At 40.6% G+C, this 14,334-nt stretch overlaps 1 protein-coding gene across 5 annotated transcripts in view; it reads right to left on the reverse strand.

Annotated features, from left to right (window-relative positions):
- Positions 1-2,829: 2,829 nt before the first annotated feature.
- Positions 2,830-14,334, reverse strand: part of CCAR1 (cell division cycle and apoptosis regulator 1) — a 108,896-nt gene continuing 97,391 nt past the window's right edge. For all 5 annotated transcript variants that reach the window (XM_073596478.1, XM_073596480.1, XM_073596479.1 and 2 more), the window contains 4 exons: positions 12,540-12,660; positions 10,463-10,648; positions 9,206-9,411; positions 2,830-3,465 (listed from right to left, as the gene is read on the reverse strand). In XM_073596478.1, the coding sequence (XP_073452579.1) occupies positions 3,412-3,465; positions 9,206-9,411; positions 10,463-10,648; positions 12,540-12,660 (567 nt within the window). In that variant the 3' untranslated portion in view covers positions 2,830-3,411. The remainder of the gene's footprint in view (positions 3,466-9,205; positions 9,412-10,462; positions 10,649-12,539; positions 12,661-14,334) is intronic.

A 14,334-nucleotide genomic window follows, 5' to 3' on the forward strand; every position in this document is an offset into this window, starting at 1 on the left:
TGTCTGCTATCAAAAAATCACCCGAAAACCAACCCATCACCTACCTCAAATACTTTGAAAACATTGTCACTGCCCTTATTTACCAGCAAGGACCCGCCCCAGGAAGCATTCGCTCTGAGAGTGTAAGTCGACTTCATGAGCAACATTTTCCCTATAACATTCCCCCCACAGAATCCGGAAGAAGACGCCAAAAGAGATGTCGTGTATGCTCAAGTGGAGGAGCTAGAAGAGATACAAGTTTTTATTGTCCCCAATGTCCCTCCCAACCTGGCCTGTGTATCGATGATTGCTTCAAAAATTATCACACATCCATCAGATATTAGTTCCCCTTATTGGTAACAGACTGCCATTTCCCCATTTCAATTACCTGTGTGCATCATTTGCCTGCCACCATGTTTCTACCTTCCATGTTAACTGACCCTGGCCTGTTTACCGACAATGTCTTTGCCTGCCGTTTTAACCACGTTTGACTTCCATGTACACCGACCTTCAGCCTATTTACCGACGATGCCTTTGCCTGCCATTTTAACCACGTTTGACGTCCATGTGCACCGACCTCAGCCTGTTTACCGACGATGCCTTTGCCTGCCATTTTAACCACGTTTGACTTCCATGTGCACCGACCTCAGCCTGTTTACCGACGATGCCTTTGCCTGCCGTTTTAACCACCTTTCTGACTTCCACGTGCACCGACCTCGGCCTGTTAAATCGACCATGTTTTTGCCTGCCACTTGGACTGATCTTTTGCCCTTCTACTTCAGTACACAGGGGTCTCACATATGTGAGGGGCTTCAGAATAACGTTCTGAGTAGAGAAAATCAGTTTTTGGTTTTCTGTGTTCCCAGAACAGGGTCTGGTTGCCCGGAGGCTTCAGAGATTTGGGTGGGAGAAGCCTCTACCCCTGTCCCCCTGGCCCTAAGCTTGATGGTCCTTCCTGCTGCCTGGACCAATACTTTGGCTGTGCTGACCATATCGCTGCCTGTAATGACCCAGGACTTTATGGACTGTTTATTTCTGCTGCCTGGACCAATACTTTGGCTGTGTTGACCATATCTCGGCCTGCTGCCTCTACTGACTATAGACAGTATTTTTGCCTGGACATCTCTGCCTGCTACGTGGACCAATGTTTTGGCTGTGCTGACAGTATCTCTGCCTGAACTAACTATGGACAGTATTGCTGCCTGGACGATTGCTTTTGCTGTCGCTGACCACATCCCTGCCTGCTGCCTGGACTGATGCTCTCCTCTGTGGACCACTAAACTACTAAAACCACAGATAATCGTTTGTTATTTGGTATGTACATGTTATGTATTAGAAATATGAAGGGCCTTCAAAAATATGATCGGTAGTCATGCAATTATATGTGTAATTTATGCTCCTAGAACGACTGGAGGTGCTATTTGGATATTGGGCCTCTGTATGTGGCCAGGCTGTGTAAAAGTCTCACACATGTGGTATTGCCATACTCAGGAGGAGTAGTAGAATGTATTTTGGGGTGTCATTTTTGCTATGTACATGCTATGTGTTCGAAATATCTTATAAATGGAAACTTTGTGTAAAAAAAAAAAAAAAAAGCGTTTTCATTTTTTCCCCACGTTTTCCGAAAACTTCTGGAAAAAAATGAACAGTTCAAAAGACTCATTATGCCTCATAGATTATACGTTGGGGTGTTTGCTTTCCAAAATGGGGTCATTTTGTGGGCGTTTCCATTGTCCTGGTGCTCCAGGGCCTTCAAAAGGGAGATAGCTCGTCATAAAATTATATGTGTAATTTTGCTCCTAGAATGCCTAGAGGTGCTACTTGGATGTTAGGCCTCTGTATGTGGCCAGGCTGTGTAAAAGTCTCACACATATCGCCATACTCAGGAGTAGTAGTATTCTTTCCCAAGAATTGTGGGAAAAAATTACAACTTCAAAAAACTCACCATGCCTCTTACTAAATACCTTGGAATGTCTACTTTCCAAAAAGGGGTCATTTGGGGGGTATTTGTACTTTCCTTGATTGTTAGTGTCTCAAGAAACTAACTACTATTTTCAGTGATTTTCACCCTAACTTGTAGACTCTAACTTTCACACAGACTAAATAATATCCACTAATTTGGGTAATTTTTACCAAAGATATGTAGCCGTATAAATTTTGGCCCAAATTTATGAAGAAAAATGACTTATTTGCAAAATTTTACAATAGAAGCTAAAAAAAAAAGTGGGTTTTTTTTCAAAATTTTCGCTCTTTTTTCGCTTATATCACAAAAAAGAAAAAACCCAGAGGTGATTAAATACCACCAAAAGAAAGCTCTAATTGTGAGAAAAAAATGATAAAAATGTTGTTTGGATACAGTATAGCATGACAGAGTAATTGTCATTCAAAGTGTGAGAGTACTGAAAGCTGAAAATTGGTCTGGGCGGGAAGGTGTTTAAGTGCCCTGTATTGAAGTGGTTAAAGTTGAACTAAACATAAACATTCATTCAACTATTTTTAATCCTTATGCTGCTGGTCTTATTAAATAGATAAGAAGGTATATTATATTCTTACTTTAAACTTTGTTTTTCTTGAAAGTCTTCATGGCTTCACTCTCCTGCCTGAGCTAAGGGCAGGTAGATGCCAGGAAGTAAATGCTCCATGAATCATCTGTCCTTACTCAAGTTCATTGCTGCAAGAAATGCTGGGGGGGTCAAAGTGAAGACATGGATAGATGGGTTTTCTTTGAATATTACAATTAATTAGCATTTCAGTTTGTGGTGCTCAGATACAGTAAGGTTTGACCCAGAATTCAATTACTCTCTAAAATTTGGGGCAGACACAAACAACTGGCACAAAAAAGCAGAAAGATAATTTGTCATGAGGCATTTTATTAATTTAGACTGGCCTTTTATTGTACAATAATAGTTGAATACTGCTTGCATTTATTTATACACAGGGGAAGAAATTAAACAGACAATGCAAGTTATTAATACAAGTAATTCCAATGCATTAGCTGACATGATTTGGCTAGAGTTTTATTGCTGAGTACTGTCAATCTAGGTTGTGTAGCTATTATTTCCTCACAACAAATGGAAATACATACTAAAAGACCAGATAAAAATAATTAAGACCTTTCAGTTATTTAATATATACATAAAAAAGAGGGATAGCAAAAGAAAATATATATATATAGATTGTATTTATTATATAATCTAGTTCAATTGCTAACATTTATGTTATCCTAAACTTATTTCAAAAATGTATATTCTGCTGTTAATTACAGGCAAATCACCACAACGCATCTCACTCATTCATAAGACTATTTACAGTTCTCCTCCATTAAATATTAAGCAAAACTACATCCCATCTCTCTTCACACTGGAAAATCATAAATTGCATTAAATTACTTAGCATGGTATTTTTTTTTTCCAAAACAAAGTGAAAGTTGCATCAAAAACTGGATCCATTCTCTTTTGACTTCTGATCTTCAGATGCCAGGGGATTCTGTGAACAAATTAAAGATGGTTGGTGTACAAGATAATGTAAAGTTGGAGAAGATGCTCGGCAACTGAAGGGGGTATTTGGTGTTGGTACGGCAGGGACATAGTTGAAGGAAACTTGTCATCTAGTAAAGTTAATATTTGGTTCATGTACAACAGTGGGAGGAGATGCTTGTCTAGTGAAGTGGGTCTTAAGTTTAAAGCTGAACTCGGGCAATTTTTTTTTCCTCATTTTTATCTAGGAGAGTGGAGAGCCAAGAAAAACTCACCTAATCCTCTGATCTTTCCAGCACCATGGGTCTAGTACGGTGGAATGTACCTGACGTCATCATGCCTATTATAGACTGACTCCAGACGTGAAGACGCGAGGAACAGACCACCACTGGACGCGGGGGAATCGCCAATTTCTGGATGATCAGATGAGTATAGGCTTTGTGTTCACCCCCTAGACAAAATGAGCAGTCATCCCATGCAGTGCAGGGGGAAAAACAAAACATTTTAACCCTAGTTGTGCTTTAAATACAACAGAGGGCCTAATGGGAGGAGACACTCTCTGACTCAAAGTATTAAAGAGGTGGGGTTATGAAAGCCAGACATTGATCATTTCCAAAAGATGAAGTCAGAATTGGCAGCCGATATCTCTCTGTACAGATTTTCATATAAAATTAAATTACCTGCCAATGCAGGCAGAGAGAAATTAAGAAGTTGCCTATTGCCAACTTCCTTCTGAAAATACCAGTTACTCAACAGTCTCTGTGCTCCATACTTTGAATCACTGGTCTGGACCGATCGTGCAGCTAGTAGAGTCAGAAAAGTCCATGATTTGCATACTTGTTCTGGGTCAGTTACTCAGAAAGCATTTGGCTCACCATAACAGCCAGGTAACAAAAGGACAGGTTGGTGATGGCAGCTCCCGTATTATAGGACACACTTCCTCTAATAGCTGCCCATGCTGGCATCATACTGTGCACGCTTAGAGCTATAGAAATACTTCAAGTAAGTATGCCAGTAAGCACTGGACTGGTGTTTCAACAGGAAGCAGGCCAAAACACATTCCATACTCATAATAAAAGCACAAAGTGTGGCAGGTAAGCCTTATGTAAGCCCACTACACCACCACTTAGCTGACTAAACTATTATAAGGGCAAAAACCATTCAATTCAATCTATTCCGGTGTATCGGATTTCTTGATGTTCAATTTTGTCAGACTTGGGAGTGAAGCCCCACCCACTCAGCATAGTTCCCCCACCATTCAACTGCCCCCTATGAGAACTTCCACTGACCAATACAATGCTAATGCCCCATACACACGAGCGGAATTTCCGTCAAAAAAATCTTGGATGGTTTTTCTGACGGAATTCCACTCAAGCTTGCCTTGCATACACATGGTCGCGCAAAAGTTCTCTGAACTTTCGACCGTCAAGAACGCTGTGACGTACAACATTACGACGAGCCGAGAAAATGAAGTTCAATGCTTTCGAGCATGCATCAAATTGTTTCCGAGCATGCATGGTTTTTGCGCGTCGGAATTGCATACAGACGAACTGAATTTCCGTCAAGAACTTTTTCAGTCGGAAAAATACAGAACCAGATCTCAATCTTTTGCTGGCGGAAATTCAGACAGAAAAAGTTGGATGAAGCATGCACACGGTTGTAATATCCAACCAAAAGCTCCCATTACACTTTTTTTGACAGAAATTCCGAGCGTGTGCATGCAGTGTAATGGAAATGTGTAGGTTCTGTATATAATTGTATTCTATTTTGTATGTATTGCACACTGCCCTCACTGTGCACACGGCACTAATAATGTTTTCAGTACATGTTTACATTCTTTTGAGTTCTGATTAGAATTAGCCTGCCTATGTAACGCCCCTTGTTACCATAAACGTACAATTGTAATGTTAATGTGATACCTACGTAATCATGTGCATAAAACCTTCAATTGCGTCATAATAAAGCAGAACAGTTATTTGAAAGATGCTGATCGTATCTTTTGTGTCTGTTCCCTACTGCAGTAGTTAATATTAATTTGGAACCACTAATCAATATGAGGATAAGTGTCATTTTTATAGGAGAGTCCTTACTAGACGTTTTCTAGTTTCTTACTCTACTTTGTTCGCTACATTGTAGACAGTAGGGGGTGTAAAAATAAAACCTCAAAACTTCTAGTAAGGACTCTCCTATAAAAATGATTTCCTCTGTTACTCTCTGTACTTTCTGCACTCTATCTTTACAAACTACTTCTGATAACACCTTTTACTGTGGCCTTTGCAATAGCATTTGCCACTGGACATCCAAAAAACATGTCCATACAGACAAAATGCATACTTGTAAGATCCTAACTTGGGTATCTGGATATATCTTTTTGTAATCTCTGGAAGGGATGTTCAGCTTTTGGTAACACCTTTGGTAACAGGTAAAACAAGAAGTGGTATGTTATAAAAACAACTGTGGAGAACCCTGGCTCTATCCCACGCTCATTTACTAAGGCAGCCATAACTGCTTGTGACTGATGACACGGTCCATGTATCAAGCTGGAGGGAAAAGAGTGGCTGGCAGACCTAAATGATCACCTTTTCCAAAGTCCTGTTTCATAAGAACTTTCCCCCTGTGGACCACTTCTTGTTCTGGGGTCCTTAAAGTTGAATTATTAATCCCAGCTATACTGGGCCAGAACTAGGGTGGAATCTGTGAGTTGCACAGACCCATCAAGTGTTCGGGGCTGTAATGCAGCATCCTTAGTCACCTGGTCTGCTTCCATGTGTGAAAGTTAATATGGCTACCTCAACAAGAACCTGGAAGGCTGAAAACAGCCAATCAAATTAACTTGGCATGCTTTATTGGTTTACCTGCCGAAGTAAAAACAAACTTCTGGCCCTTCAAATGGAACCAAAAGCTCTCTATATCTCGACTATCTATATAAATATATACTCTTTTTATAGCTCACAGGCTTTTCTAAAACATGGAGCTCTGCTTCTTGAGCTGGGGAAAAAGGATCCAATGACTTTGAATACAGAGTATCCTTCTGGGTGATAAACTGCATCCTCAAATCTACAAAAAAATTTAACATCTGGGTCTTCAGGGAGTGTGTCCTGCACGGGGCTCACAGCAGCTGATTCCTACGTCATCAATTTAACACATGTGACTTCCTTTGTCTCCAGCCTCCTCCAATAGAGGCAATAAGGTGGCTGGATTCAAATGTACACATTTTTCATTGGTAGATTTGTACATAAATAAACTCATATTTTAAACCTTTCATTAGACAAACATTTAGTTAGCTGTATTTTTGCTGCACAGAATGTCGGACTGTTAAAAATTAAATGTTTGACCAAAACAATATCTAACTTTGTCTAATAGCACCTTTGCATAAAAGCTGCAGCTCTGATATATCGGGGTGAACCCTTCATTACTGGGTCCAGCTTGCATAAATATATTACAATGGCTTGTTTTCTATCACGCTGTTTGTGTAAGAACTCCAGTCTCATGTTTCAAAGACTTATTCTTCTGCTTATACCACTGCACTTACAAGGAAAAGGGGCACATCATTTCACAATCCACACATTCTGCTTTGGATTTCAAAAATAAAAATAAATAAAAACAAAAGGACCAACAATCTGTATGATGGACCAGAAAGTATAAAAAACAACTGGCTGCACGTGGCATCTATCCTAACAGGTTGTGTGGACTTGATGTGATGGGTCTGTTATATTTAAATTGTATTTATTATTACTCTCACATCATGGACCGCACATCAAGTTATTATCAAAAACCTTAAAATGTCATTTTTGTAGAAAAACTTCTTATGTATCCCATCCATCTTGGCTTTGTTAAATATTATGGCAGCTGTATTGCAAATAACAACCTCATCTTAATCTTTTTTCTCTCAATAAGGGCTTATTGTATAAATGTAAAATTAAAAAAAAAAATGTTATCTTAATCTAAACTAATCCCCATTTTTACAAATTTCCCCAATAACCTGAATTTCATTTCCAACCAAAGGTTGTCTAAACCAGTTTCAATATATCTATATTATTAATAAAATTGTTAAACTCATATTAGAAATGAATACTCATTATTACTTAATTTTACTTTAATTTCCCTTTTATAAATGCACGGTTTCCACTATCAAAGGATATTCAATTTGTGCAATACACGGTTTAATGTAACCTTCATTTTACCATGTCTGGAAAACAGATTCAAAATAATTGTGATCACATTGTTTACCATTAGATTCGTTAACCCGGCACATTTTGTTATAAATGTTTTGTCTAAAAAACTGGAATTGGCATGGTGTCCTTCCAGCTTATCACTGACCACAGTCTTTCAGGAGAGCACAAAGGAGGGGGTCACATCTGCGTACCTGACACACACAAGCAATAGAACTAAAGGTCTCAGCATTCGCACACACATACACCAATATCTCTCTTAAATCGCTTACATTTTTCCCATTTGTACACAACACATGCATATCATTCTCTCACTTTCTTTTAACTCTCAATAATATTTCCCTGCCTAAATTCTGCTTTCCTTATTTTGTTCAGATATCTTTTATATCTAGCTTCTATGATCAGATGGGCAGCCAGAGTGCTCATCCCATCTTCCCTCTCTGACAACATATAAAGTATTCTGTTTTAATTCTCATTTCTCTGTTTCTGACTTTACTAGTTGTAGTGCCTGACCCCAAATTCATCCCACAACTTAACATGAAAATGTCCCTTTCTGTCTAGTGCTAATGTCACCCTTGATCCATCCTGCTCACATAGCTGTTTCTCTAGCTGTTTACTCTGATTCTTAGTCCCTGTGGACCTTGGTAACGCAGTTACCCATTGTGGATCCCTGTGCACTTTAACCATTAATCTAGGGGCTCAGTATAGGCGGAACCGCACCTTCGGTTCATATATAGCGCTCCTCTTGCGCTGGGCATTTTTGAGGGTCTCTTACCCTTCATTCCCTTACTTAATTCAATGCCCATAATGACTGGCCAGTCTTCTCTACATGTGCCTATACCCTCTTGCCTCTAAACTACTTTATCTAGCAGATGTACTACATATACCTGTGAACAGCACTATTCTACCCTTTCTTATCTATAACACTCCGATGGACAATAGACAGGGACAACATAACATATAACCACTAATCAATACAGTTCGATTAAGGGGAGTAAAATAGGTACCCTTTGTCCCGAAAATGCCTTACCGATCAAGGAAGTCTGATAACTCAAATGTAAGCAAAAGGCTTACCTCAGCCGGCTGATTATCAGAAATTCCTGGATTGTCTCAAGCTCCTCGTTTCAGATACTCAGGGTCACCTGGAATCCCCTCCTGGCTGGCTCGCCATGCTGACTCGGTTAAATTGATGATAGGCAACTCCTATCTTCATATTGATTAGTGGTTCCAAATTATTAATAACTACTACAGTAGGGAACAGTTATTTGGAAAGATGCGGAGCGTATCATTTGTGTCTGTTCCCTACTGCAGTAGTTATTAATAATTTGGAACCACTAATCAATATGAGGATAGGAGTTGCCTATCATCAATTTAACCGAGTCAGCAGCATTACAAGGATCTACGTTGTGCTGTGCAAAAATCAAACACCTATTGTACATCAGTAGTGGCTCGGAGCATTAATTTACTTTGTATCGGCAATTTGATACAAGTGACCAGACTAACTATACAGTCATGTTCACTTTATTTAGCAAAATCCCACTGGAGGGAAGATTCCGTGCACTGTATCCACAAACTTACTCTGCTGAGAACAGTTTGGATCCCCTCCATGGTTGCAGAAAGCTCTCGAATGGTTTTAGTCAGCTGGTCCTCATATTGGCAGTTTGTGTCTTCCAGGGATTTCAGGCTTTCCCGTGAATGACTGAGGTCACTCTTTGTTTCTTTCAGCTCCCCAGATAAACTTTTATTAGAAGCTTCTAGCTGAGAGATGGTCTTTTCATCTACCTCTGCGGCAAACAAAATACAGCAGTGATCCACACAGACTAACAAATGAGTCATCCACAAAATGCATTGAGAAGCCTATAAAACCAAGTGTCTGAGGGTAAAAGAAAGCTTTGCACAAACACAGCACCTTGGGAACAGATGTGACGTTTTTGGTTGTCCAGAGCTGAACTGAAATGGTGAGAGAAAGAGCTACATACATACATACCCTAACTTACTGCCTCCTCCACTACATTAAAAAAAAAAAAAAATTCTTGCTTGAAATTCACTTAGTCAGGTTCTTTCTGTACCTTTTGGAGACTGTCCCTCAGTTTTCCATATCACTCATTTATTGTCCCCATTAAAGAAAAAGAAACTAGGTTAAAACCCCACCAACTTTTTTTTGTGGTCTTTGACCACAACTGGAGTGCCACCCGAGGTCATCAGGGGTGCTGTGGCATCCTGGTAGAGTAAAGCTGGCCATAAAATTTTCTCGTGTGTACTAGCCACTAGACTGGGATGCTTTGAGACTGAAAATATTTTTCAAGGGCACATTGCCTAGAAAAACTGACCACTGGCACGGACCGAAAAAAAAAAAAAAAGAAAAAAAAAGCGCCATCCCATAGCTACAGATGGCAGTTTTGTGTACACCATCACCAACAGACTTGTTGGTTATCACCATTTTTGTACTGATGCAGCATATGGGGCTGAGATTCTCTAAAACAAGCTGTAGTAGGAAGGTGCCAGAACAACTACTGATTGTATATCGTTTTTAGGCCAATTAGGAAGTAAATTCATTAAATACCAAACATACGCTTATGCTGTTCTATGTGGTACATACTGTATATATAACACATGGTGAAAACTTTAGCTTTGATGATACAATTATTTTGTGGAAAGTGAGTCATTAAAAGACTGCTACCACCACAGCCTCATCACTCTTTGTGACAGATCACCATGGATTCTGCACACCCTGAAATAAGATTGTTTAAAACTGCAGTTTCCCTTTTCCAGTCTATGTATTACAGGCCATACATACAAAGATGGGATTTCACCTTTTTTTTTTAAATAGAATACCTGTTTTAGACTGGAGAGCCTGAAGCCTCTGCTCCAGCTCTGTTCTTGCCTTCTCACTCTTTTCTAGCTTCTGCAGAAGACTTCCCACATCAACCATCGCACCGTTGTACACAATCAGTCCACCATTTTCTTCCACAGAGGACACTCCAGATCGTGCAATTTTGGACGGCAAAAGCAATCTGTTTCCTGGTAAAGAAATAATTGGAGAAAGTCAATCAATTTAAAGTAAAACTAAAAACTAAAAAGGCAAAATTTTTTTTGCAATTTTGGTAGAATAAGGGAGGATTTTAAACCCTGTCAGATTTGACATCTGTGTCCCATTGGGGAGATTAACATTAAAGTGATATTAAAGGTTGATTTTTGTAAAAAATAACAAACATGTTATACTTACCTACTCTGTGCAGTGGTTTTGCACAGAGCAGCCCAGATCCTCCTCTTCTCGGGTCCCTCACCGGCGCTCCAGACCCCTCCCTCCTGCCTAGTGCGCCCATAGCAAGCAGCTTGCTATGGTGGCTCCTGAGCCGCTGCTCCATGTGTCCATTCACATACGGAGCGTGGCTTGGCCCTCGCCCATGCTCTCTTCTCACTGGCTGTGACTGACAGTAGCAGGAGCCAATGGCTACCACTGCTGTCTCAACCAATGAGGAGGGAGAGCTGAGGCTTTCATGGGTTAGGCTCGGGTAAGTATGTGGGGGGGCTGCTGCACACAGAAGATTTTTTACCTTCATGCATAGAATGCATGAAGATAAAAAACCTTGAACCCTTACAACCACTTTAAAGTGGAACTTTACATTTCTGTTAAAAAAAAAAAGTGGAACTTTACACAACCCCTCTATTTATTTATTTATTTATTTCAGGTACTTATATAGCGCCGTCAATTTACGCAGCACTTTACATATATATATATACATATATATATATATATATATATATATATATATATATATATATATATATATATATATATATATATATATATATATATATATATATATATTATACATTCACATCAGTCCCTATACCCTCAAGGAGCTTACAATCTAAGGTCCCTATCTCACATTCATACCTATACTAGGGCCAATTTAGACAGGATCCAATTAACCTACCAGCATGTCTTTGGAGTGTGGGAGGAAACCAGAGTACCCGGAGGAAACCCACGCAGACACAGGGAGAACATGCAAACTCCAGGCAGGTAGTGTCGTGGTCGGGATTTGAACCAGCGACCCTTCTTACTGCTAGGTGAGAGTGCTACCCACTGCACCACTGTGCCGCTCTAAAAAAAAAATTTTTCTTCCCTTGCCTACCAGATGCGGTGTTCTGCACAAGAAGGATAATCACCCACCCAGTGGATCCAGCATTGTCCTGCTGCAATCCTCTGTAGCCAGCACTCGGGTCCCACAATGCCATCTTCTTCTGGGACGTCATCAGGAGGCACAGGCACTCCTCCCAATGATGCGTGGCTAGGCCCGCCCCCCCCCCCTCCTACTTTAGTGAATGGATGCTCCCGGTGCCTCTCCGGATATCCAAATCACATTTCTCGAGGGAGACAGCAAGGAGCGCTGACATAATTTGCCTGGGCGAATGACAGAAGAGGGGTCGGGAAGAAATCAGTCTCCATGAAAAAATAAACTAAAGTAGAAAGAACAAAAAAACACAAACAAAACAGATAGCTGTGCAGTGGAGGGGGCGGATAGGGAGGAGGGAACTCATAAATAAGGGTAAAGTTCTGCTTTATCTCCCACACAGTGAGCGGAAATCCCTGGTTGTCCCCATTGGAAGATTTCCCCGCTATTATTGTTCTGGGGGCAACCCAAGATCTGGGATTTTCTTTTACTTTCAGTGATAGCAGTTACAATGACAAATAGAGAGGTTTAACCTCCCTAACGGGGGCATAGGCAGATATAAAAACCTGACAAGTTTTCTAACCTCTCTCCACTCTGTCCTAGACTAAAAAGAAAAAAAAAAATTGCCTTTACATTCGTAAATCTAATCATACTTTAATCTAAGAAATCTGCAGGGCATGCTTTTTAACCTGCAATGGACGGCAAACACCAAGGTACAACAGTTCACAGAATACCTAGAATATCTTCATTACAAATATCAGTCTCTTCATGACTCCCATCATCTGTGCAAGTATCTGTAAACTTCCGGTAACATAAGGATTCCTTCAGCAAAACTTTGCTTAACAGTTTTTTCACCTGCAACAAAATTTTATTGAGATCATGAATTGGTTAAATAAATCAAGGATGGTAAAAATGAACCTGGTGCCAGTGCCAAAGGGCAGACAAGTACTTGTGCAGGACTTCAACTCAATTCCTGTAGAGCCCCTTGATCCCAGGCCGGTCCACAGACAAGAACATGCAGCTGCCTACTAATACACAAGTATGGCCTGATGTTTTGACAACTATTACACACAATACAGTGCACATTGATTCTGAAAAGCTGCCAACACACCATACAATATACTTATAGAACACCTGCACAACTTCCTGTGGAGTTTTCAAACAATGGGTGTGAGAGCCATCTAAGGCCCTATTTGCACTTGCCAATGATGCTGTTTTCGATTAGCTGTAGGAGACCCTGTGGGGGGTTCCCTGCTATTAGTTGCATGCAGGAAGCACCATTGGAAGTAATCGCAGGCCCACAGCTCTTCAAAGCTGATCACATGTAAATCACTAATGCAGAATCTATCTGCAAATGAATGAAGCTGCATCCAAGCCAAAACAGCCTCATTCCCAAGTGTGGCCACAAACATTAAAATCGAATCGTTCTGTGTCCTTCAGATTGTCTAACCACTATGTAGTGTGAGGATCTACGTAAACAAACTATTCAATCTGCATCTGGTAAGCCTTTACATTACACAGAAAGCAGAATGGACTGGTGACAACAGTAAGGCATACAGTATACATTATACATTTTTTATCAGCAGGCTGAACGAAAAACAGTGCAGATTTCCCCCATCCACCCATTCAATGTGGATGGGGGAATCCTCCCGCTGTGCTAATGTAATCTGCCAGGGGGGAGCATTCCCCCCTGGCAGAATACAATGATCAGCGTTATCAGCTACAGCGGGTGGCAGTAATCAGGAAAAAAAAAAAAACCTACAGGGTGGTTGTACAGAAGTCAATTGAGAGATTGGCTTCTGTATAACTAGACTTCCCATAGATGGATTGAAAGTCAGCCGGCCCTTCCTGAACCAGCTGAATTTCGATCAATCTATGGACAGCTTAAAGAGGAACTCCAGTCATATTTGTGTTTTTTAAAAGTCATCAGCTACAAAAAAAAGTCTACTAAAAAGACTTTTAAAAACAGACACTCATCTGTCCCAGGATCCAGCGATATGCTCACCCAAGCTGTTTTTTGGCCGTGATAGCTTGCGGCTTCACAGCCGGGTGCCCACTGCACATGTACGAGCATCGCTGCACATTGTTTATGGTGCTGCAATCTTCTGGGACCTATGATGTGTCCCAGAAGACTGCGGGGAGGGAGGAGGGGAGAAGAACTTCCATTTGGATCGCTTAGGCGAAAACCAAGTGGAGGCCTTAAGGCGGATCATCCCCTTCTGGGTGAGGCTCCGCTTAAACTCATCTATAAAGCAGAGTTCTCCTCATCACAACTGTGACAGGTGATCAGTGATAAGGATCAAGCAAAGGACTGAATAAAAGCAATCAAAAGAATAGGACATAAAATGGTGCATCATTTACCTGCCTGTAGATGGTTTGGAGAAATAACACTCAAAGCTGTGTCAGAAGTGGGGGACAATCGGCCCTCTGCAGTCTGGGGTAGCAGTAAAAACCCAGCAGGAGACCTAATGCCCTCGCTTCCCAAAAAGGAGAAATCTCCAACAGGTGAGCAAACACTTTCCAGAGGCA

This window comes from Aquarana catesbeiana, linkage group LG08 (genome assembly GCF_042186555.1).
Source record: "Aquarana catesbeiana isolate 2022-GZ linkage group LG08, ASM4218655v1, whole genome shotgun sequence".
Classification (NCBI taxonomy): domain Eukaryota; kingdom Metazoa; phylum Chordata; class Amphibia; order Anura; family Ranidae; genus Aquarana; species Aquarana catesbeiana.